Genomic DNA, 25,337 nt, shown 5'->3' on the forward strand with positions numbered 1-25,337 from the left:
ATGATATAAAATGCTAACATCCCTATTATTGGTAATGGTGAGAGGTTAGCATGTCTTGGGGATATGATATAAAATGCTAACCTCCCCTATTATTGGTAATGGCGAGAGGTTATCATGTCTTGGGGGTATGATATAAAATGCTAACCTCCCCTATTATTGGTAATGGTGAGAGGTTAGCATGTCTTGGGGGTATGATCCTCTGTAACTTTCTCACTCAACATTATTTACCATTCATTAAATTAAAGGTGACATTCTGTACAGTCACCACATATGAAACATTTGATCTCCAATCCAAAACGCTGGCGTATAGAGCCAAATGAAAAGTTGTAGCTTCACTGTCCAAATAAATACGTAAGGGAGTGTACGTGAGATAAGAAAAGACAGTATGTCTCGTCACACAGCCTTTAATAGTGACAGGTCACAATGGTACAGTAAGGGTGTGGCGTCATTGTAAACATCGTTGATATTAAGCATCTCAATCACATCATTGAGGCAAGTCTGAGGGTGTTGGGGCTGGGTCTTGTTCTGCCCATGTTGAGACTGGGCCTGGTTCTTCCCATGTTGAGGCTGGGCTGGGTGTGTTGATGTTGGGCCCAGTGCTGCCCCTGTTGTGGCTGGGCTCGGGGTTGTTGATGTTGGGCCAAGTGCTACCCCTTTCGAGGCAGGTGTGTGAGGGTTGAGGCTGGGCTGGGGGTTTTGAGGCTGGGCCTGGTACCACCCCTGTTGAGACAGGTCTGAGTGTTTGGAGGCTGGTCCAGGTGCTGCCCCTGTTTAGTCTGGGGCTGATGCTGGTGGCCCTGTTAGGCCCTGTGTGCTGGGGCCTCCCGCTCTATTGCCCGGTAGGGTGAAAGGAACCGTACACATAAATAGCAACACAAGAATATAGATGGCGAGAGTAAGCAGTACCTGAACATATAGAAGAGCATGTAGGCACTCCGGGCTCTGGTCCTCAGCACAGTGGCTTCATTGGACATTGACACCTGGCTGTCGTTACAGCAGAACCAGTTTCCACTGGCATGCAATATGTCACTAATGTAGTGCCCTGTGGAACAAGGAAGACAGACTAGAGGTCAAGGGTCAGGCTATTGTGGGTAATAGAGTGTTTCGTAACAGTTAAACAGTTCATTTGGGAGGTATTTTATCTGTTACATGTGTCAAGTTTTGAAATCAGAGATAAACAAATACACATGGCATATAATTAGGCATGCCTCTCCATTCTTTTGAATTAAATTGAGTAAACTCTAAACATATTGCAGTGCTTGTTGGGATGACACTTCACTCTGAAGCCTGCAGTCTTGCTCGCTTGGCCGAAATGGCTGTTGGAGGGTCTAATTATCCCCTACCCCAGGGTTCCACAAATGGCGGCCCGCGGGACAAATTTGGTCCAAGGGTGATTTTATTTGGCCCCTATGTTTTCTGACAAAATAAAAGGTAATTGTTAAAAGACTGTAAAAACACCAGCAAATCAGCTCCAAGTGATTTTCATTTTGGAAATCTGTTTCAAAGTATTCCCACGCACAATAAAGAGATATATGTGGTTGTACACAAATGTAAGCAAGGTTTGAAATGAGTCAAATATTATATCTGTTTGGCCTTCCTACGGTATATTTGCAGTCTACAAATTTTAGTAATTTTGTTCCACACCCCTTCCCATCTGGCTAAGAAAGAAAATGGACCCGAGGCTGAATCTAGTTGATGGTCCCTGGCCTTCACCCTCGATAATTTTCACTCCCTCAGCTTTGGGATGCTTGTGTATACGGCAGAGGCACATGTGAACATGCAAATTGAGATCCAAGTAGAAGGGAGTGATTTGGAATTCAGCTGATGTCATATGTATTGTGCATCTGCATGTGTGTGTTTGATGGTATTTACTTACCGGAGTTTGCGGAGCCTCCCAAATGAGAGACTACGCCAGTCAGCTGGTAGTAACCATTCACTGACTGTACTGGCTTCTGCTTCTGTAAGAAAACACATGTGATCATAGGATTCTCATTTCCTCTACAGTCCACCACACTGTCTACAGTCTACTACAGTACTAGTCTACTACAGGTCTACTACTTCGTGTACTCTTCATAACTATCTCAGTGTCCTGTCATAACTTATTTTTCACTGGTTTCACTCTCTCTCTATCTCTCTCTCTCTTCTCACCACTGAGGCTGTCAGCAGCACTTTCCCTGGTTCCTGCTCATTTGAACCTGAGGGGTCAAATATACATATAAGGAGCTGTGAAAACGTGGTCACTTGTCTGATTTGCTCTGGACTAAAACAGCTCCCATACATCACTAAAGATGTCTGAGAAACATTTTATATGGCAGCTTCCAGATTCTCTGTCAGCAGGACCGTTTTGGGAGTGGGTGGTTTGTGTGGTGTTGGAGCAAGAATAGTGTTATGGTGCCATGACCTACCTGAACAGCAGAGGGCGCTGTCTTTGGCCTCTCCAGGTGGTCTGGAGACTTGGCTGGCGAGGGTCTGGGGGATGGACCCCTGGATGCTGGGGGCCTGGTTGGTGAGGGCCTGTGGGCTGGCACTGTGCAGGTGTGGCACCATGTCCCCACAGAGGGTGGAGAGCCTCAGCTCCGAAGGAAACAAAAGAGGAGCCTCCAGCTTCTCCAACCCCCCAGGTCCTCCAAACCTCTTCAGATGCAGAACCAGCACACTGCCCAGAAACAGAGAGGAAGAGAGATGAACAGACAGATAATGTAACCAGTCAACAAAATAACAGATGAGTGAACATTGCTTGGTGGTGCTCCTACAACCTGCTCAGGAAGGTAACTACTCCTAAAGGCTCAGGACATTAAACACTGCTAGTACTATGAGAGGTTATAAAGGGACAACTCACAGAGGCAGTGTGTGGAACTGCTCCACCTTTGAGGCGTGGAGGCCTTTACAGCCCTCACATGTGAATTCAACCTGTTCACTCTGATTAGAAACAAAAGCATTACATAATGAATGATACCACTACAATAATAAGATAGCGTATTCTGAGGCAGTGGGCAGCTTGCCCTGGGTGTTAGTCTCTACATGCAGGGCTGAGCCCTAAGTGCTGACTTTGAAAGTGAGTGCTAGGCTGTTCAGCAAGGTGCGCTCAGGGCTGATGTCCAATGAGAGGTGGTTGTAGTCCTCTCTGGTGGACGACTCGCGCCCACAGCTTCAGAAGCAGGACAAAGAGAAGAAAAATGCATCAAGTCTGTTTCTGTTTCAGATCTCTACAATGTTTCTGTTATGCCATGTGTTTTGTAATATTAATATATACTGTATATATATATATATATATAGAAAGATCATGTTCTCAGTAGATACTCTACAACCAATGGGATCTCTTACCTGGTACATGTGCGCACCGACACAAGCTGGAACTCCAGCTGGGAAACAGGGCAGGTATAGTTCATCCCGAGTGTCTTCAGAATCATGCCCTCCTCCTTCAGCTGGCACAGCATATTGACGAGTAACTCGTGTGCGTCCTATGATGAGGAAGAGAAAGAAACACACCAAGATAAAAGCAAATTAAAAAGAGAAAATGAACCCTTGCAAGAAGAGCACTCGTACACAAGAGAGTAGTGCCTCAGTTACCTGTTGCGTGTCCCCCAGATACTTCAAATCGTATCCCGACAAGGAGTACTTGACCTTCCACATGAGGTCTGCTTTTGAGGCCTGGTTTGCCATACTGTCAGGTAAACCCGAACGGTGCACATCAGACAGACACCTGTAGGGGAGACAGAGAGCAAGCTAGCAGCTGACTGGATGGTGTCATGTCGTCATTCTACACTTTCCAAATTGGCCTACAAAATGCCTACATCATAATCAGTGTGTCATTGTTGTTCCTCTTGGTTATGAAGATTCCAAAAACAAAAAGAAACTGGAAAATAAACCATAAATACAATACACAGCAAAATATGAAGTGGTTAAGGTTAGGAAAAGGGTTAGGATTAGTGAATGTGCTATCTTAACCTGCTACGACAATCCCTTTCTGTAGAAGTGGCGTGAAAAGAGTGTCCCTTCTTTCATTTATGACCACAATTAATGGGTGTGTGGGGTGAGTGTCTGCTTCTGAGCCTTCCCTTACCTGAGCAGGTTGGAGAAGGGGGAGGAGCTCCAGAGTTGTTCCTGGTGCAGGATTTCCTTTGAGAAGGAAGGCAGGACCAGGAGGCACTGCAGGGTGGCGTTAAGGAAGCAAGTGTTGCCAATGTTAGGCAACCTGTGAAGAAGAAGCAGTCATCAGTACACACATAGAGATTAATCATAACCTTCACATCTCTATAAAGTGATGATAATGGCAGGGGATAAGGGATACGTTATATTTAACACAAAGAAGTGGATGTCCTTTAGACAAAGATTCACATAATAATTCATGGGTTTATAAATATCTAATAAAAAGGACATGCTAGATAGTAAGCCTTATCCCCATAGTATATCAGACACTGATCTCTAAACAATAAAGAACTTATATTCAATGCATTTGCAGTGTGTTGTGGTTTACCCAAGAAGTTCCATGTTGACCAGTTCCCCCCCGTTCTCCTCTGGCCCCCTGGGTCTCTTCTGACCCTCTGGTGGCTGAGCTGGCCCTGGGAAGAGTCATGCTTCTGGTGGCTGAGCTGGCCCTGGGAAGAGTCATGCTTCTGGTGGCTGAGACTGGTCTCTGGGGCATTGGACTAGAGTGTTCCTGAAGAGACAGAAGTCTGGAGGAAGGAGAGAAACAGGTCTAACGCCTCCAACACAGAGATATTATCACTCTACACAGTCTCTCTATTAAATACTGTACTGTACTATAAACACAGCTGAGTACTGCTGTCCATATAAATGCAGTGTACCAAGTAGACCAGGCCAATAGGTTAGTACTCTCTTTATCCACTAGATGTAGACAGAAGAGGCTAAAACTACAGTTTCAGGAAAATAACTTTCTGGGACTGTGTTTACCAAGTGTCTCAGAGTAGGAGTCTGATCTAGGACCAGTTTTGCATTTTAGATCATAGATCAATGAATCAGATTATTATGGACAGAGAAGACTTGATCCTAGATTAGCACTCATACTGTTGATTAACACTGGCCCTGGTCTGGTAGCACTAAACCCAACTCTCCAAAGAGACTCTAGGATGGCAGAGTACTTTATGTTTGGATTACCTGACTGTTGTGCCCTCCTGACTGGTGTCTCCATGACGGTCCAGAGGGTTGGTAGGAGAGGGAGAACTAGGCTGGGACACCACTGGAGAGAATTTAACTGGGGAAGGGTTTTTGGCAGGTGACCGGGGTACAGAGGGTTGTTCAGCAGGAGAGCAAGGCTGAGAGGAACATTTAACAGGAGAGGGAGGTGGATGGAGGGAGGAGAGTTTGTCAGAGGGTGAGGGGTCAGAGGTAGCGGAGCCATTCCGTTCAGAACGGTCAGATGGAATTGGAGAGGGGGATGAAGTGCCCCTATCCTTCTTCTTTCTTGTCTTCTGCTCCACATCAACTGAATTTGCTTTCTGACGTTTTTTCTGTTGACAAGAAAATGTGATAGTGCTAAATACTTTCCCCCCCAGATCCCCAGCCAATGGAAGAGGGGGGTCATAAGAGTAGGAAGAGGTTGGCCTAAATGGAGAATCATAGGTATCTATCCTAAACCTCAAATAACACAGTATAGACAGGTTACATTGAGTGACATTTGCAATAGCAGAACTTCATGTACATTTCATGTACACTTTTTACGTATTCGTCAATCAGAATGTAATTTTACTTTTATTCTTCCCACTAGGTTTAAGAGAAACATACTACTCCAGAATTATAGTAGTTGTTCATTGATTAAATGACCTGATTTCATACCTTTTTGCACCAGCAGAAACAAGCCATGTCGATAACCAATGAAGACTGATACATTTCCACATTAACCCATTGTTCAAATTGGCTTTAAGACCATTGTGATGTCATCGGTCATGTATGACACCACCACCTGGCAACCCAATCTATAACATTTTAAAATATATTGTTCAATGAACAAATCTGTTTTACTGAAGAGCAAAGTTATGCAGTATACATACAATATTGTAGATAATATGCTCCATTGTATTCTTGTTTCTTTTTACATTCATTTTTTGTATGTTGTTTCATTAAACGTACGACCACAATAAAGGCATTTTAAGTGCCTTCATCTTCATCTTCATAGTTTTTTGATAGCTTCCATGTTGTTTTTGGTTTGGTTATCGGTTTATTTAAATGCTAAATGCTTTTTCTCTTGTTCACCAGCAGATGGACAAAGGGTTGGTTTAAAAGAATGTGAACAGGTGGTAGAGATTTAGCCTAAACCTCAAACAACAATCCAGATTGGTTAGGGACAGTTTTCCGTATTCAATCTTGCCCTGAGGGCAGCTCTGTCTCAAGGACATAATGAATGTGATTGGTTCAATTAAAGCTCAATGGTCAGTGGGCAGAGCTTACAGTGCCCAGTGCGTGTTAAATACACTTGCTAGGTGATAAATTGGTGTTGAATGGAAGGCATAACACAAGGTTGCTGGCATGAATTTTGTTTACTAACCTCACTCCAACCCCTAAACAATTCTTCTTACCTAAACTTAACCCAACCCTAGCTATAGTCCCAGGTCTGTTTAGTGCCGTCTTGCCAACTCCTACTAGCTAGAGTCCCAGGTCTGTTTAGTGCTGTCTTGCCAACTCCTACTAGCTAGAGTCCCAGGTCTGTTTAGTGCTGTCTTGCCAACTCCTACTAGCTAGAGTCCCAGGTCTGTTTAGTGCTGTCTTGCCAACTCCTACTAGCTAGAGTCCCAGGTCTGTTTAGTGCTGTCTTGTCAACTCCTACTAGCTAGAGTCCCAGGTCTGTTTAGTGCTGTCTTGCCAACTCCTCCAGTGGTTCTTTCTTAAAAACTTGCGGGCTGCCGCAGAATTCTATGTCACATTATTTATTATTTAAGTGTCAAGACATTGTTGCCATTAACGCTCGTTAGAGCTAGTTTGACCACCAGAGTGCATCTTTGAGAAACATTTGACCGTTTTTAATATGATATGAAACTAATCGTTGGATAACAGATCTGCTCTCGGAACTCATTTACACACGTTACTGTGTGTGTTTCGACTCTCTCTCGCACAAACACACACATACACGCTCACCCTCTATAACCACTCTTTATATTTACAGTGGTGATGGACAGCTGGAGGAATTTTGTTGCGAATTGTGAAAACAAGCCAACCTAACTCAGAAATACATTTCACTGGTTGCCATGGTGAATAACCCAATAATAATTGGTTGGACACATGAAAGGAAACAAAGAGTTTACCGGAAACTCAAAATGAAAATACTTGCAGATCAATTCAGATCAACAAATTACAATAGTAGATCTAATTACATTTAGAGGATTCTAAATTAATATCTAATGGGCTTTTATACAATGATAATGCAGGGATAATAATACATTCATATATTTGTAGGGGTTGGGCAAATCTGGTTTTAGAGTACTTAAGCATTGAATACATTGAAGTTTGCCCATTTAGGCCTTTAGGCTACACTTTACAATAGGACTCATCTCTGACTGCCTGCAACATCTACAGTGGTACAATATAAATATATTTTTGAATTACTTTTTAAAAATGTATATGTTTATTAAGTTGTCTTGCTTTTCTCAGAGCAGCACAAAACGGTGCTGAAATAGTTGACCATACGCGGGAAGGCTTTTGCTTCAAATCCTATTGTAACAATTGGATGACATTGGGAGTTTCAGTAAGCAACAATTTGTTGCCTTCATTAGCCTACTTTATTCTTAAAATAACTCCAGCACATAAAAGAGAAAGGAGCATTAATGAATTAAACAATAAAGTGATTTAATTCACAAATGCATTTGACTGTACTTAATATTGGCCATCAACCAGAAACACACCGTGGTAGAAACATGTTATTGATTATTCTTTTATTTTTTACTATTTCAAAATGCACACGTTTAATAATCTACTGTGCAGTCTGACAAGTAAACATAGCCCACAGTACATAGTAAACATAGCCCACAGTACATAGTAAACATAGCCCACAGTACATAGTAAACATAGCCCACAGTACATAGTAAACATGGCAAAGATGCTTCATTCCTTACATAAGGGAGAGCAGGCCATGTCAAGACTTTCTCAGTGACCTCACGTACTCATTAACTCTGTCTTGAATGTTTTTTCGGGATGCATCAGTCTTGGTCACAGTATTAAGGATGAACACCTGGAGGTTCACTGGTCAGCCACATTTGCCTCGGGATCCATCCCAGTTGGGGCGGCATGTAGTCTAGTGGTTAGAGCGTTGGGCCAGTAACCGGAAGGTTGTTGAATGAAATCCCTGAGCTGACAAGGTACAAATCTGTCGTTCTGCCCCTGAACAAGGCAGTTAACCCACTGTTCCTAGGACATCATTGTAAATAAGAATTTGTTCTTAAATGACTTGCCGAGTTAAATAAAATATACAAGTATCTGTCTCTGCAAATAATGGGTGATACTGATTCACGTGCACCTTCATCAGATGAGCAGAATGGTACTGCTCTGCGTCCCCATCGATTGTGGTGTCCTATGATAAAAATGGTAGATCAATTAAGAATTAAAAGTGACTCCAACACACAAATGCTGCGAACAGAAACACATTTTAAGAATGTAGCAAAACCAACCGCTTTCATGGGAACCATGTGTTTTATCGGTGTGTACCGTTGTCCAGCCCTTTGTCCACCGATCTCCACGGATGGTTGTCTGCATGGTCGTATGCTCTGCAAAAACACATTCATGTTTTTAGTAAAGTATCGATTGTATTCCACGGTATGCCTACACATATATATGTTAAGAATATAATTTAACATTTTCATTTGTCTTAGAATAAAAACCTAATCTAACTACAGTTTCAGTTACTGCTACTGTCCAGTTACAGCTTCGTCTGACCAAGTGGAAACAAAAAAATAGGGGTCTTTTTCAAAGTGCATGCAGGACAGAGAAATAGCAATTCCGACACTATTGTTTTACATTAAATCACCTTCTTCATCCTCATCATTCAGTTCATTGAAATCCAATTTTGAATGCACAATTATCAGTTCATATTTGGTTTATACTGCTCATTCATTGACAGCATTAATTCAGGTAGAGACACATTAAGCATTGGGACCCAAAAGCATAATCAGTCCTCTGACTCCCCCTTGTGGTGGTCTGGAGCAATGAAGCAGTGACTCAAGGTAACATACTAAACCACAAATGACCTCTAAATCCTGCGGCATAATCTCAAAACGTTTAATTGAGGAACCACTGTAAGTCACACAGACGCAGGACAGTCCATGGAGAAGACACAGCTACAAGATGTATATTAGAGTTGAGGTTAGAAGAATAAGTTACTGTATTTGACCACACTCACATACGCACACACACATTAAATAGGTGAGAGTAACCTGTAGTATCATACCTTTATTTGTCCCAATCCTGGATGATACAGTAAAACACATTACCAAAGATCTTTCATCATTTGTGATTCAGTACATGTTCAGTGGTGGAAGAGACCCTCTGGAGTTGCTGCAGTGTGTCTGGGGCTGCTGTGTGTTCTCCTACTGGCTGGGATCATAGTCCTGTCTGTCTACTGTAAGTTTAGTATGTTGTCACTGAGAATTAAGTAGCCTACTTAATCATACTTACTCATTAATGGTGTTTTAGTTACATGTTTGATGAACTTTTCCCTTTTACAGATGGAGCCATTGATCATCACAAGTCAACACAGATAGACCAGCTACAGACCAGTTACAATACCCTGACTGAAGAGAGAGACCAGCTACAGGACAGCAACAGCCTTCTGACTAAAGAGAGAGACCAGCTACAGACCAGTTACAACAACCTGATTAAAGTTATAGACCAGCTACAGACAGAGAGATTTTCTTAGTGGGAGGCTTACCAATCTCAGTGAGTAAACCTACAGTCATACATTTTCATAAATCCCACACACTTTATCGTGTGTCTGTATTTTTAACTAAGTAAGTATCCAGCGTGATAAGTTGAAGGAAATTCATGTTTTCATCTTGAAGAACAAACCTGTCCTGAAGGCTGGCAGAAATTAAAATCCAGTTGGTACTTCCTGTCTACTGAGAATAAAACCTGGAAGGAGAGCAGACCTGGTGATTAGATAGAGAGAGAGAGAGAGAGAGAGAGAGACAGAGAGAGAGAGAGATATGATCATGCATATACTGTGGATAAATATATTTACTGTATATATTTATCTTTCTCAACAACAGACATTTCTCTTCAACCTCAAGAAGAGGGTCTGGATTGGTCTGGCAATCAACAAAGTTACTGTAAGATGAAACATGTCTGTATATTATTTAGGATTGTGATGTTGTAACTGTGATGTCTTATAGTTTTTAACCCTGTAGGTGCTGGTATTAACCATGATATCTGACTGTTTTAACTCTGTAGGTACTGGTATTAACCATGATATCTGACTGTTTTTAACCCTGTAGGTACTGGTATTAACCATGATATCTGACTGTTTTTAACCCTGTAGGTACTGGTATTAACCATGATATCTGACTGTTTTTAACTCTGTAGGTACTGGTATTAACCATGATATCTGACTGTTTTTAACCCTGTAGGTACTGGTATTAACCATGATATCTGACTGTTTTTAACCCTGTAGGTACTGGTCTTCACATCAGCCTGATAATGGTGATGGCAAACACATACAGCAGCCTTCAATGTACACAACTTCCTCCTTCATTCTCTCTCTCTGTCTTTCTCTCACACACACTCACACATGCACATACACACATGCATACACATATTGTTGTATGTGTTTGTAGTTCAACATGAATTCAGTACATTTGACTTTGTGCATTCACATAACTTCCCATTAAAATATATTCTGCAGATATTTACATGCTCCAATTGAGTCCTGGTGATGACATTCTCAACAGTACCAAACCACCATTACATACACTGTATAGGAAGGAGGTGACTGTATCACCAATCAATGAGTGTAATAGAGATATCAAACAATGGTACTTAATAATATTTGACAGTCAGTCTTTGTTGTCAAGTTACAAATAAGCACAATATCAAATGCTCATATTTGACTGTTGTTACCTTATATGGGTCCCAAAAGAGGGAAGGGAAGTGGATATTTTCAGTGGTTCAACCAGCTGTCACTATAAAACTCCTCAACCAATCAGGTTGATCCTCACTGGTTAAGCATACCCACCCTCAATAACCACTTGGTGTAATCTTGTGGTGTAAAATCTATTGTATGGACATTATAATGACCCATGTTTGTAGTTTTGGATCTCCTCAACATGTTGATGTATATTTGTGAGTAAACAGAGGGTCCAAATCAGCAGAAAGGTGAAAGGAAGGAGGAGTTCTGGAAACTCCCTGAATTATCTTGGGGCTGTTACATATGATATGTAATATATGTTACCAGCTAGTCTTTGTTCTCCACTTCCCCTCTATGATCTAGATCTTCCTGGTATGATAGTGTCCTGTCCATCATCACACATAGCAAGTCCCATTGCCTGGGCAGGAGGACTGTGTTGAGATATACTCTGGACAAGATGACCATGTAGAGACATGGAATGATTTATAATGTTCTGCAGAAAATGGTTTAACAACAACCACTGTAACGATCTCTTACACTCACACATGCAAACAAGTAAGTCAACTTGTTCTATTTTATGTATTAGCGTAGCCACAACTACCATTTCATCATTTTGATACTTCCCTATAGTTAAGGCAACATTGTTGAACATTTCTGAGGCCATCTATACCAAGCCAGATTTTGACCAATGTGGTTTGACGGAGGTGATATGGAGAAAAGGATTGTGGACATCTACATCAGTGCAGAGGCCCTGGGGGGAACGGTGAGATCAGCACTATGACACATCTGTCAGCTATGTGACAGTTACAACACCCTTACTGAGGAACGAGACCAACTACAGACAATCTAAGACAACCTGACTGAAGAGAGAGACCGGCTACAGACCAGTTACAACAACCTAACTGAGAAGAGAGACAAGCTACAGATCAGTTACAACACCCTGACTAAAGAGAGAGACCAGCTACAGATCAGTTACAACACCCTGACTAAAGAGAGAGACCAGCTACAGAGGAAGAGAGATGATTTTGAAGGTTGGTTCTACATCTCGACCAAGACTAAAAACTGGAGAGACAGCAGATCGGACTGTACCAACAGAGCTTTGAGGCCTCATTTATCAATACTACTATTACCTAACCCCTCATTTGTGTACACCCTGTTTTGTCCATAGTTTTCCACCATTTCAGTACGCTTCACTGCAGAAACGGCCAACAGAACCGGAGGAACCTTTACCGCCCGAGCCACCAACAATTCCAGATTCACTTCTTCCTTCCCTGCCAACATCTCCATGGTGACTGAGGGCGGTGCAGCCAACAGTACGGTGAGCCTCACGGCGCCCGCCAGCACCCCGTCAGGAACGGATGTACTGTAACCCTGTCCGTTGTCAGCAAAGTAAGGGTCTTGTTTCAAAACACTAAAATGCCCTCCTTTTTTCATATCCTCTCTCCCTCACAGCCACTGATTTGAAAAGGAATTGGTTGCTGTTAGCTACCAGTTGTTATCAGCTGCATCAGTTATCTGACTAAGCTCTCTTGCTCTCTCGCACTATCTATACCCTCTCCCTCTTCCTCCCCTTCTTAACTTCCTTCCTCCCTCCAGGTGACAGATTTTACCACTCTCCAGTGCGGGCTACCAGGCGTCTCCTCCAAAGGGCCAGGATTCTGGTCTAGAAGCACGGTTTTGAATGTTCCTACAGTTTGGTTTCGGTACTGCAGTTTATCAGATACTCGACCCAGAAATAGATTTTCCGTACACGGCCACATAGGAAAGTCAGATTAGAAAATTCCTAATAAGACACTTTAGTCAGAACCTTTGTGCACAAAACAATATTGTAATCTCAAATAGTTGTCGCTGAGGCCGATTTTTGTACTTTTTATAGTCACTCAATGACTGCCATGTTTTTGGATGACGTAATGATCTCGTTGCTGCTCAAATCAAATCAAATTGTATTGGTCACATACACATATTCACCAGATGTCAAATGCTGTGCAGTGCTCCCCCGATAAATGCGTTGGGCAGACCGTACCACCCTCTGGAGAGCCTCGTGCTGCTCCCTGTACCCACTGAGTGCTAGTGAGCATGTGATGTTGGGCAGACCGTACCACCCTCTGGAGAGCCTCGCTCTGCTCCCTGTACCCACTGAGTGCTAGTGAGCATGTGATGTTGGGCAGACCGTACCACCCTCTGGAGAGCCTCGTGCTGCTCCCTGTACCCACTGAGTGCTAGTGAGCATGTGATGTTGGGCAGACCGTGCCACCCTCTGGAGAGCCTCGCTCTGCTCCCTGTACCCACTGAGTGCTAGTGAGCATGTGATGTTGGGCAGACCGTACCACCCTCTGGAGAGCCTCGTGCTGCTCCCTGTACCCACTGAGCGCTAGTGAGCATGTGATGTTGGGCTGTGTAAACCGGATGCAGTGCACGCTAACCAAGGTTGCCAGGTGCATGGTGTAGCCTCCCACACATTGGTGCGGCTGGCTTCCGGGTTGGATGCGCGCTGTGTTAAGAAGCAGTGCGGCTGGTTGGGTTGTGTATCGGAGGACGCATGACATTCAACCTTCGTCTCTCCCGAGCCCGTACGGGAGTTGTAGCGATGAGACAAGATAGTAGCTACTACAACAATTGGATACCACGAAAAAAATTGGGGAGAAAAAAGAAAAAGGGCTAAAAATTTAAATAAATAAAAAAATAAAAAAACATGCAGCTCCTAAAACTGGCAGCTCTCTGCCAACCTCACCGACTGTGTCAGTGGGACAAGAATCATCTGCATCAGCCTATACCAGGGCAATGGGACCCTCAACACTTCTAGGGCAGTGGGCCCCAGGTCCAAGAATGTGACCAAGTTGGACTACAGCTTCACCTGCTGTTCAAAGAAGGTAGAGCTGGTGGTAGTGGACAGGTCAGGCAATGTGGGTGTGTGTCTGGGCTTAGCGAAGGACTCTGTGGGGGTGGTTGTGAGCTCTACAGCCCAAGGCCTTGGTTTCTCAAAAGCATTTTTTGTCTAAGTCCATCGTTTCAACAATAGGATCCTATTGTTCTCAGATGAATTTACCCTTAATATTATTTTGGGTAACCGGGCCCAGGTCACTGTCACCAACACTACAGCTGTAACTGTAGTTAGTACTACATCCACCCAGGTTTCTGTCACCAACACTACAGCTGTACCTGTAGTTAGTACTACATCCACCCAGGTCTCTGTCACCAACACTACAGCTGTACCTGTAGTTAGTACTACATCCACCCAGGTCTCTGTCACCAACACTACAGCTGTACCTGTAGTTAGTACTACATCCACCCTGGTCTCTGTCACCAACACTACAGTTGTACCTGTAGTTAGTACTACGTCCACCAGAGGGCCACCTTTGACTCTGTCCCTGTATCTAATGATTTGTGTGATGCTTTCTCTCCTCCTGTGGAATAGAGTAGAGCTGTAGAGTTGTATAATAGTTCATGTAGGTATGTATGTATGTAATATGATATAGAGTCATATAATGTATTAAATTATCAAACTAAGGCTGGTGGGAGTCATATCATGTAGTATATTATTAAACTAAGACTGGTATGAGTCATGTCATGTATTATTTTAACAGACTTAGGCTGGTGGGAGTATTATCATGTAGTATATTATTAAACTAAGACTGGTGTGAGTCATATCATGTAGTATATATTCAAACTTAGGCTGGTGGGAGTCATACCATGTATTATATTATCTAACTAAGGCTGGTGGGAGTCATACCATGTAGTATATTATCTAACTAAGGCTGGTGGGAGTCACGTGGTGGCCAGTGTTTCTAATCCACTGTGGTTGACTGATAAAGAGTTTCACTATCATACAGTATGTCAAGGTGTGTTTATAATCGTTAAGGACTGGAGAGTTTTTCAGAAGAAAAATAAACTGAGTGGAGCTAAACAGGAAAACCTGGTTCAGTCTGCTTTCCACCAGACTCTGGGAGATTAATAAACCTTTCAACAGGACAATAACCTAAAACAGAAGACCAAATATACACTGGAGTTGCTTTCCAAGAAGACAGTCAATGTTCCTGAGTGGCCAAGTTACAGTTTTGACTTAAATCTACTTGAAAATCTATGGCAAGACCTGAAAACTGTTGTCTAGCAATGATCAAAAACCAATTTGACAAACTTAAAGAATTTTGAAAAGAATAATGGTCACGTTCCACAATCCAGGTGTGGAAAGCTCCTAGAGATTTACCAGGAAATACTCACAGCTGTTATCGCTGCCAAATGTGCTTCTACAAAGTATTGACTTAGGGATGTGAATACTTATGTAAAATCTATAGTATATTTAATTTTCAATACATTTGCAAACATTTCTAAAAACATGTTTTAACTTTGTCGTTATGGAGTACTTTGTGTAGTTGAGTGAGAGAAAAAATATATTTACTGCATTTTAAATTCAGTCTGTAACACAACAACATGTGTAAGAGGTCTAGGGGTGTCAAGGCACTGTGTGTTAAACATGAATGCTCTAATTGTGTCTGCTAAATTACTAAAATGTAAGTGTAATAGTAAACAATGTATTGTGTAACTTTGGAGTCATTTTTATTGTAAATACGAATAGAATTCCATGATTAAAGATAATCATGAATGAATTGTGAATAATGATGAGTGAGGAATTTACAGAGGTATAAATATTATACCCCCCAAATGCTAACCTCCACTATTATTGGTAATGGTGAGAGGTTAGCATGTCTTGGGGGTATGATATAAAATGCTAACCTCCACTATTATTGGTAATGGTGAGAGGTTATCATGTCTTGGGGGTATGATATAAAATGCTAACCTCCCCTATTATTGGTAATGGTGAGAGGTTAGCATGTCTTGGGGGTATGATATAAAATGCTAACCTCCACTATTATTGGTAATGGTGAGAGGTTATCATGTCTTGGGGGTATGATATAAAATGCTAACCTCCCCTATTATTGGTAATGGTGAGAGTTTAGCATGTCTTGGGGGTATGATAATAAATGCTAACCTCCCCTATTATTGGTAATGGTGAGAGGTTAGAATGTCTTGGGGGTATGATATAAAATGCTAACCTCCCCTATTATTGGTAATGGTGAGAGGTTAGCATGTCTTGGGGGTATGATATAAAATGCTAACCACCCCTATTATTGGTAATGGTGAGAGGTTAGCATGTCTTGGGGGTATGATATAAAATGCTAACCTCCCCTATTATTGGTAATGGTGAGAGGTTAGCATGTCTTGGGGGTATGATCCTCTGTAACTTTCTCACTCAACATTATTTACCATTCATTAAATTAAAGGTGACATTCTGTACAGTCACCCCATATGAAACATTTGATCTCCAATCCAAAACGCTGGCGTATAGAGCCAAATGAAAAGTTGTAGCTTCACTGTCAAAATAAATACGTAAGGGAGTGTACGTGAGATAAGAAAAGACAGAATGTAGAGTTCCCATAACTTGTTTGGTGACCCGTTACTCTACTCACAGAACCAAGGTTACAGCCATAGCCCAGCATTTTCATGTCTGTATTTATTCAAATGGATACAACTGGAGAGTAACTTCAAAAGATACTCATAGTATCTCTGAATCTTTGTGACATTCCTCCTCCAGACCTGATTGGGTGTTAGAAGGCTCCATTACAGCTGCTTCACTTTGTCACGTTTCCTGTTAGGACCGGCCTGAATCCCAGACCATAAATCTTCCTGAGTTAAAGAGTTACAACGGTCAACAGAATCATCTTAAATGGGATTTTCTTACATTTGCTTGTCATTATTAATATTCCAGGTCTTCCGGTGTGACCATGCTGAATAAGAGGTTAGACACCACAGTGTATTTCACAACAGGAGGATTTCAAACCAAACCAAATAGAAGGGATGTTGTACCCTCTAAATAATCACACTCTCTATCCACCACATCTACATGTGTACTACATTTAGTGTGTATACTTTATACGCTTTATACATTAGGTGAAGTAGTCAAATCAAGGGCAGGTATTTATGACATAAGCTACTGAAAGAATGTTCATGCTAGTGTTGAAGAGCAGCATGATTGAAGTTGGGCCGAATGCTGCACCTGTTGAGGCAGGTCTGAGGGTGTTGGGGCTGGGTCTTGATCTTCCCATGTTGAGGCTGGGCTGGGTTGTTGATGTTGGGCCAAATGCTACCCCTTTCGAGGCAGGTGTGTGAGTGTTGAGGCTGGGCTGGGGGTTTTGAGACTGGGCCTGGTACTACCCCTGTTGAGACAGGTCTGAGTGTTTTGAGGCTGGTCCAGGTGCTGCCCCTGTTTAGGCTGGGGCTGATGCTGGTGGCCCTGTTAGGCCCTGTGTGCAGGGGCCTCCCGCTCTATTGCCCTGTAGGGTGAAAGGAACAGTACACATAAATAGCAACACAAGAATATAGATGGCGAGAGTAAACAGTACCTGAACATATAGAAGAGCATGTAGGCACTCCGGGCTCTGGTCCTCAGCACAGTGGCTTCATTGGACATTGACACCTGGCTGTCGTTACAGCAGAACCAGTTTCCACTGGCATGCAATATGTCACTAATGTAGTGCCCTGTGGAACAAGGAAGACAGACTAGAGGTCAAGGGTCACGCTATTGTGGGTAATAGAGTGTTTCGTAACAGTTAAACAGGTCATTTGGGAGGTATTTTATCTGTTACATGTGTCAAGTTTTGAAATCAGAGATAAACAAATACACATGGCATATAATTAGGCATGCAGTGCTTGTTGGGATGACACTTCACTCTGAAGCCTGCAGCCTTGCTAGCTTGGCCGAAATGGCTGTTGGAAGGTCTAATTATCACCTACCCCAGGGTTCCCCAAATGGCGGCCCGCGGGACAAATTTGGCCCAAGGATGATTTTATTTGGCCCCTATGTTTTCTGACCAAATAAAAGGTAATTGTTAAAAGACTGTAAAAACACCAGCAAATCAGCTCCAAGTGATTTTCATTTTGGAAATCTGTTTCAAAGTATTCCCACGCACAATAAAGAGATATTTGTGGTTGTACACAAATGTAAGCAAGGTTTGAAATGAGTCAAATATTATATCTGTTTGGCGTTCCTACGGTATATTTGCAGTCTACAAATTATTTGTAATTTTGTTCCACACCCCTTCCCATCTGGCTAAGAAAGAAAATGGACCCGAGGCTGAATCTAGTTGATGATCCCTGGCCTTCACCCTCGATAATTTTCACTCCCTCAGCTTTGGGATGCTTGTGTATACGGCAGAGGCACACGTGAACATGCAAATTGAGATCCAAGGAGAAGGGAGTGATTTGGAATTCAGCTGATGTCATATGTATTGTGCATCTGCATGTGTGTGTTTGATGGTATTTACTTACCGGAGTTTGCGGAGCCTCCCAAATGAGAGACTACGCCAGTCAGCTGGTAGTAACCATTCACTGACTGTACTGGCTTCTGCTTCTGTAAGAAAACACATGTGATCATAGGATTCTCATTTCCTCTACAGTCCACCACACTGTCTACAGTCTACTACAGTACTAGTCTACTACAGGTCTACTACATCGTGTACTCCTCATAACTATCTCAGTGTCCTGTCATAACTTATTTTTCACTGGTTTCACTCTCTCTATCTCTCTCTCTCTATCTCTCTCTCTCTTCTCACCACTGAGGCTGTCAGCAGCACTTTCCCTGGTTCCTGCTCATTTGAATCTGAGGGGTCAAATAAACATATCAAGAGCTGTGAAAACGTGGTCACTTGTCTGAATTGCTCTGGACTAAAACAGCTCCCATACATCACTAAAGATGTCTGAGAAGCATTTTAAATTGCAGCTTCCAGATTCTCTGTCAGCAGGACCGTTTTGGGAGTGGGTGGTTTGTGTGGTGTTGGAGCAAGAATAGTGTTATGGTGCCATGACCTACCTGAACAGCAGAGGGCGCTGTCTTTGGCCTCTCCAGGTGGGCTGGAGACTTGGCTGGCGAGGGTCTGGGGGATGGACCCCTGGATGCTGGGGGCCTGGTTGGTGAGGGCCTGTGGGCTGGCACTGTGCAGGTGGGGCACCATGTCCCCACAGAGGGTGGAGAGCCTCAGCTCCGAAGGAAACAAAAGAGGAGCCTCCAGCTTCTCCAACCCCCCAGGTCCTCCAAACCTCTTCAGATGCAGAACCAGCACACTGCCCAGAAAGAGAGAGGAAGAGAGATGAACAGACAGACAATGAAACCAGTCAACAAAATAACAGATGAGTGAAATTTGTTTGGTGGTGCTCACCTCTAAGTCCTACAACATGCTCAGGAAGGTAACTACTCCTAAAGGCTCAGGACATTAAACACTGCTAGTACTATGAGAGGTTATAAAGGGACAACTCACAGAGGCAGTGTGTGGAACTGCTCCACCTTTGAGGCGTGGAGGCCTTTACAGCCCTCACATGTGAATTCAACCTGTTCACTCTGATTAGAAACAAAAGCATTACATAATGAATGATACCACTACAATAATAAGATAGCGTATTCTGAGGCAGTGGGCAGCTTGCCCTGGGTGTTAGTCTCTACATGCAGGGCTGAGCCCTAAGTGCTGACTTTGAAAGTGAGTGCTAGGCTGTTCAGCAAGGTGCGCTCAGGGCTGATGTCCAATGAGAGGTGGTTGTAGTCCTCTCTGGTGGACGACTCGCGCCCACAGCTTCAGAAGCAGGACAAAGAGAAGAAAAATGCATCAAGTCTGTTTCTGTTTCAGGTCTCTACAATGTTTCTGTTATGCCATGTGTTTTGTAATATTAATATATACTGTATATATATATATATATATAGAAAGATCATGTTCTCAGTAGATACTCTACAACCAATGGGATCTCTTACCTGGTACATGTGCGCACCGACACAAGCTGGAACTCCAGCTGGGAAACAGGGCAGGTATAGTTCATCCCGAGTGTCTTCAGAATCATGCCCTCCTCCTTCAGCTGGCACAGCATATTGACAAGTAACTCGTGTGCGTCCTATGATGAGGAAGAGAAAGAAACACACCAAGATAAAAGCAAATTAAAAAGAGAAAATTAACCCTTGCAAGAAGAGCACTCGTACACAAGAGAGTAGTGCCTCAGTTACCTGTTGCGTGTCCCCCAGATACTTCAAATCGTATCCCGACAAGGAGTACTTGACCTTCCACATGAGGTCTGCTTTTGAGGCCTGGTTTACCACACTGTCAGGTAGACCCGAACGGTGCACATCAGACAGACACCTGTAGGGGAGACAGAGAGTAAGTTAGCAGCCGACTGGATGGTGTCAACCTACTGGCTTACGCCTGAAGAGGCAGATGAGTATATACAAATATGTTTTATCTAGTGGCACCCCATCATTAGAAATTATTCATTCGATTCGATGCAATTTCATCTTTGAGGACGGAATATGAAGCCAAACAACAAAAATGTATTGTTTATTCTCCTAAGATATTTGGTTTGGATACTGCTCTCAATTCCAGAGCATTTAAAAAAACTACCAAATTTCCCACGGTAAGGTGGAATGTTCAGTCAATGAGCATTATGGGTAATGTAGTCATTCTACACTTTCCAAATTGGCCTACAAAATGCCTACATCATAATCAGTGTGTCATTGTTGTTCCTCTTGGTTATGAAGATTCCAAAACAAAAAGAAACTGGAAAATAAACCATAAATACAATACACAGCAAAATATGAAGTGGTTAAGGTTAGGAAAAGGGTTAGGATTAGTGAAAGTGCTATCTTAACCTGCTACGACAATCCCTTTCTGTAGAAGTGGCGTGAAAAGAGTGACCCTTCTTTAATTTATGACCACAATTAATGGCTGTGTGGGGTGAGTGTCTGCTTTTGAGCCTTCCCTTACCTGAGCAGGTTGGAGAAGGGGGAGGAGCTCCAGAGTTGTTCCTGGTGCAGGATTTCCTTTGAGAAGGAAGGCAGGACCAGGAGGCACTGCAGGGTGGCGTTAAGGAAGCAAGTGTTGCCAATGTTAGGCAACCTGTGAAGAAGAATCAGTCATCAGTACACACATAGAGATGAATCATAACCTTCACATCTCTATAAAGTGATGATAATGGCAGGGGATAAGGGATACATTATATTTAACACAAAGAAGTGGATGTCCTTTAGACCAAGATTGACATAATTCATGGGTTTATAAATATCTAATAAAACGGACATGCTAGATAGTAAGCCTTATCCCCATAGTATATCAGACACTGATCTCTAAACAATAAAGAACTTATATTCAATGCATTTGCAGTGTGTTGTGGTTTACCCAAGAAGTTCCATGTTGACCAGTTCCCCGCGTTCTCCTCTGGCCCCCTGGGTCTCTTCTGACCCTCTGGTGGCTGAGCTGGCCCTGGGAAGAGTCATGCTTCTGGTGGCTGAGCTGGCCCTGGGAAGAGTCATGCTTCTGGTGGCTGAGACTGGTCTCTGGGGCATTGGACTAGAGTGTTCCTGAAGAGACAGAGGTCTGGAGGAAGGAGAGAAACAGGTCTAACGCCTCCAACACAGAGATATTATCACTCTACACAGTCTCTCTATTAAATACTGTATTGTACTATAAACACAGCTGAGTACTGCTGTCCATATAAATGCAGTGTACCAAGTAGACCAGGCCAATAGGTTAGTACTCTCTTTATCCACTAGATGTAGACAGAAGAGGCTAAAACTACAGTTTCAGGAAAATAACTTTCTGGGACTGTGTTTATCAAGTGTCTCAGAGTAAGAGTGATCTAGAACCAGTTTTGCATTTTAGATCATAGATCAATGAATCAGATTATTATGGACAGAGAGGACCTGATCCTAGATTAGCACTCATACTGTTGATTAACACTGGCCCTGGTCTGGTAGCACTAAACCCAACTCTCCAAAGAGACTCTAGGATGGCACTGTACTTTATGTTTGGATTACCTGACTGTTGTGCCCTCCTGACTGGTGTCTCCATGACGGTCCAGAGGGTTGGTAGGAGAGGGAGAACTAGGCTGGGACACCACTGGAGAGAATTTAACTGGGGAAGGGTTTTTGGCAGGTGACCGGGGTACAGAGGGTTGTTCAGCAGGAGAGCAAGGCTGAGAGGAACATTTAACAGGAGAGGGAGGTGGATGGAGGGAGGAGAGTTGGTCAGAGGGTGAGGGGTCAGAGGTAGCGGAGCCATTCCGTTCAGAACGGTCAGATGGAATTGGAGAGGGGGATGAAGTGCCCCTCTCCTTCTTCTTTCTTGTCTTCTGCTCCACATCAACTGAATTTGCTTTCTGACGTTTTTTCTGTTGACAAGAAAATGTGATAGTGCTAAATACTTTCCCCCTCAGATCCCCAGCCAATGGAAGAGGGGGGTCATAAGAGTAGGAAGAGGTTGGCCTAAATGGAGAATCATAGGTATCTATCCTAAACCTCAAATAACACAGTATAGACAGGTTACATTGAGTGGCATTTGCAATAGCAGAACTTCATGTACATTTCATGTACACTTTTTACGTATTCGTCAATCAGAATGTAATTTTACTTTTATTCTTCCCACTAGGTTAAAGAGAAAAATACTACTCCAGAATTATAGTAGTTGTTAATTGATTAAATGACCTGATTTCATACCTTTTTGCACCAGCAGAAACAAGCCATGTCGATAACTAATGAAGACTGATACATTTCCACATTAACCCATTGTTCAAATTGGCTTTAAGACCATTGTGATGTCATCGGCCATGTATGACACCACCACCTGGCAACCCAATCTATAACATTTTAAAATATATTGAACAATGAACAAATCTGTTTTACTGAAGAGCAAAGTTATGCAGTATACATACAATATTGTAGATAATATGCTCCATTGTATTCTTGTTTCTTTTTACATTCATTTTTTGTATGTTGTTTCATTATATGTACGACCACAATGAAGGCATTTTAAGTGCCTTCATCTTCATAGTTTTTTTATATCTTCCACGTTGTTTTTGGTTTGGTTATCGGTTTATTTAAATGCTAAATGCTTTTTCTCTTATTCACCAGCAGATGGACAAAGTGTTGGTTTAAAAGAATGTGAACAGGTGGTAGAGATTTAGCCTAAACCTCAAACAACAATCCAGATTGGTTAGGGACAGTTTTCCGTATTCAATCTTGCCCTGAGGGCAGCTCTGTCTCAAGGACATAATGAATGTGATTGGTTCAATTAAAACTCAATGGTCAGTGGGCAGAGCTTACAGTGCCCAGTGCGTGTTAAATACACTTGCTAGGTGATATGTTGGTGTTGAATGGAAGGCATAACACAAGGTTGCTGGCATGAATTGTGTTTTCTAACCTCACTCCAACCCCTAAACAATTATTCTTACCTAAACTTAACCCAACCCTAGCTAGAGTCCCAGGTCTGTTTAGTGCTGTCTTGCCAACTCCTACTAGCTAGAGTCCCAGGTCTGTTTAGTGCTGTCTTGTCAACTCCTACTAGCTAGAGTCCCAGGTCTGTTTAGTGCTGTCTTGCCAACTTCTACTTGCTAGAGTCCCAGGTCTGTTTAGTGCTGTCTTGCCAACTCCTACTAGCTAGAGTCCCAGGTCTGTTTAGTGCTGTCTTGCCAACTCCTACTAGCTAGAGTCCCAGGTCTGTTTAGTGCTGTCTTGCCAACTCCTACTAGCTAGAGTCCCAGGTATGTTTAGTGCTGTCTTGCCAACTCCTACTAGCTAGAGTCCCAGGTCTGTTTAGTGCTGTCTTGCCAACTCCTACTAGCTAGAGTACCAGGTCTGTTTAGTGCTGTCTTGTCAACTCCTACTAGCTAGAGTCCCAGGTCTGTTTAGTGCTGTCTTCCCAACTCCTACAGTGGCTCTTCCTTAAAAAGTTGCATCATATTGCAGCACAACTTGCGGGCTGCCGCAGAATTCTATGGCACATTATTTATTATTTAAGTGTCAGACATTGTTGCCATTAACGCTCGTTAGAGCTAGTTTGACCACCAGAGAGCATCTTTGAGAAACATTTAACCGTTTTTAATATGAAACTAATCGTTGGATAACAGATCTGCTCTCGGAACTCATTTACACACGTTACTGTGTGTGTTTCGATTCTCTCTCGCACAAACACACACATACATGCTCACCCTCTATAACCACTCTTTATATTTACAGTGGTGATGGACAGCTGGAGGCATTTCGTTGTGAATTCTGAAAACAAGCCAACCTAACTCAGAAATACATTTCACTGGTTGCCATGGTGAATAACCCAATAATAATTGGTTGGACACATGAAAGGAAACAAAGAGTTTACCGGAAACTCAAAATGAAAATACTTGCAGATCAATTCAGATCAACAAATGACAATAGTAGATCTAATTACATTTAGAGGATTCTAAATTAATATCTAATGGGCTTTTATACAATGATAATGCAGGGATAATAATACATTCATATATTTGTAGGGGTTGGGCAAATCTGCTTTTATAGTACTTAAGCATTGAATACATGGAAGTTTGCCCATTTTGGCCTTTAGGCTACACTTTACAATAGGACTCATTTTATTTTTTAAATTTATTTTACCTTTATTTAACCAGGTAGGCTAGTTGAGAACAAGTTCTCATTTGCAACTGCGACCTGGCCAAGATAAAGCATAGCAGTGTGAACAGACAACACAGAGTTACACATGGAATTAAACAATTAACAAGTCAATAACACAGTAGAAAAAAAGGGGAGTCTATATACATTGTGTGCAAAAGGCATGAGGAGGTAGGCGAATAATTACAATTTTGCAGATTAACACTGGAGTGATAAATGATCAGATGGTCATGTACAGGTAGAGATATTGGTGTGCAAAAGAGCAGAAAAGTAAATAAATAAAAACAATATGGGGATGAGGTAGGTGAAAATGGGTGGCTATTTACCAATAGACTATGTACAGCTGCAGCGATCGGTTAGCTGCTCAGATAGCAGATGTTTGAAGTTGGTGAGGGAGGTAAAAGTCTCCAACTTCAGCGATTTTTGCAATTCGTTCCAGTCACAGGCAGCAGAGTACTGGAACGAAAGGCGGCCAAATGAGGTGTTGGCTTTAGGGATGATCAGTGAGATACACCTGCTGGAGCGCGTGCTACGGATGGGTATTGCCATCGTGACCAGTGAACTGAGATAAGGCGGAGCTTTATCTAGCATGGACTTGTAGATGACCTGGAGCCAGTGGGTCTGGCGACGAATATGTAGCGAGGGCCAGCCGACTAGAGCATACAAGTCGCAGTGGTGGGTGGTATAAGGTGCTTTAGTGACAAAACGGATGGCACTGTAATAAACTGCATACAGTTTGCTGAGTAGAGTGTTGGAAGCAATTTTGTAGATGACATCGCCGAAGTCGAGGATCGGTAGGATAGTCAGTTT

General features: G+C 42.6%; 2 protein-coding genes across 4 annotated transcripts; both read right to left on the reverse strand.

Moving 5' to 3' along the window:
* Window positions 1-391: 391 nt before the first annotated feature.
* Window positions 392-6,488, reverse strand: LOC118936748 (ubiquitin carboxyl-terminal hydrolase 37-like). Its single transcript, XM_036933866.1, has 10 exons — window positions 5,119-6,488; window positions 4,478-4,676; window positions 4,064-4,195; window positions 3,571-3,703; window positions 3,325-3,461; window positions 3,049-3,148; window positions 2,840-2,919; window positions 2,406-2,656; window positions 1,877-1,958; window positions 392-1,042 (listed from the first exon to the last, which is right to left on the reverse strand). Exons 2-10 carry the CDS (start codon window positions 4,489-4,491, stop codon window positions 1,030-1,032), a joined length of 942 nt encoding a protein of 313 aa, XP_036789761.1. The 5' UTR covers window positions 4,492-4,676; window positions 5,119-6,488; the 3' UTR covers window positions 392-1,029.
* Window positions 6,489-16,328: 9,840 nt separating this feature from the next.
* LOC110534950 (ubiquitin carboxyl-terminal hydrolase 37-like) lies at window positions 16,329-24,259 on the reverse strand. Of its 3 annotated transcripts, XR_005034224.1 has the most exons (12): window positions 24,077-24,259; window positions 21,909-22,261; window positions 21,271-21,468; window positions 20,860-20,991; window positions 20,106-20,238; window positions 19,860-19,996; window positions 19,584-19,683; window positions 19,375-19,454; window positions 18,930-19,180; window positions 18,389-18,470; window positions 17,464-17,599; window positions 16,329-17,394 (listed from the first exon to the last, which is right to left on the reverse strand). XR_005034224.1 is itself a non-coding variant. In XM_036933867.1 (11 exons), exons 3-11 carry the CDS (start codon window positions 21,435-21,437, stop codon window positions 17,358-17,360), a joined length of 1,119 nt encoding a protein of 372 aa, XP_036789762.1. In that variant the 5' UTR covers window positions 21,438-21,468; window positions 21,909-22,261; window positions 24,077-24,259; the 3' UTR covers window positions 16,329-17,357. The 3 variants fall into 3 exon arrangements, 2 of the variants coding, with proteins under 2 accessions (XP_036789762.1, XP_036789763.1); XM_036933867.1 differs by lacking the exon at window positions 17,464-17,599; XM_036933868.1 differs by lacking the exon at window positions 16,329-17,394 and having other exon boundaries at window positions 17,401-17,599.
* Window positions 24,260-25,337: the final 1,078 nt, after the last annotated feature.

The sequence above is a fragment of the Oncorhynchus mykiss genome, chromosome 10 (genome assembly GCF_013265735.2).
Source record: "Oncorhynchus mykiss isolate Arlee chromosome 10, USDA_OmykA_1.1, whole genome shotgun sequence".
Lineage (NCBI taxonomy): Eukaryota > Metazoa > Chordata > Actinopteri > Salmoniformes > Salmonidae > Oncorhynchus > Oncorhynchus mykiss.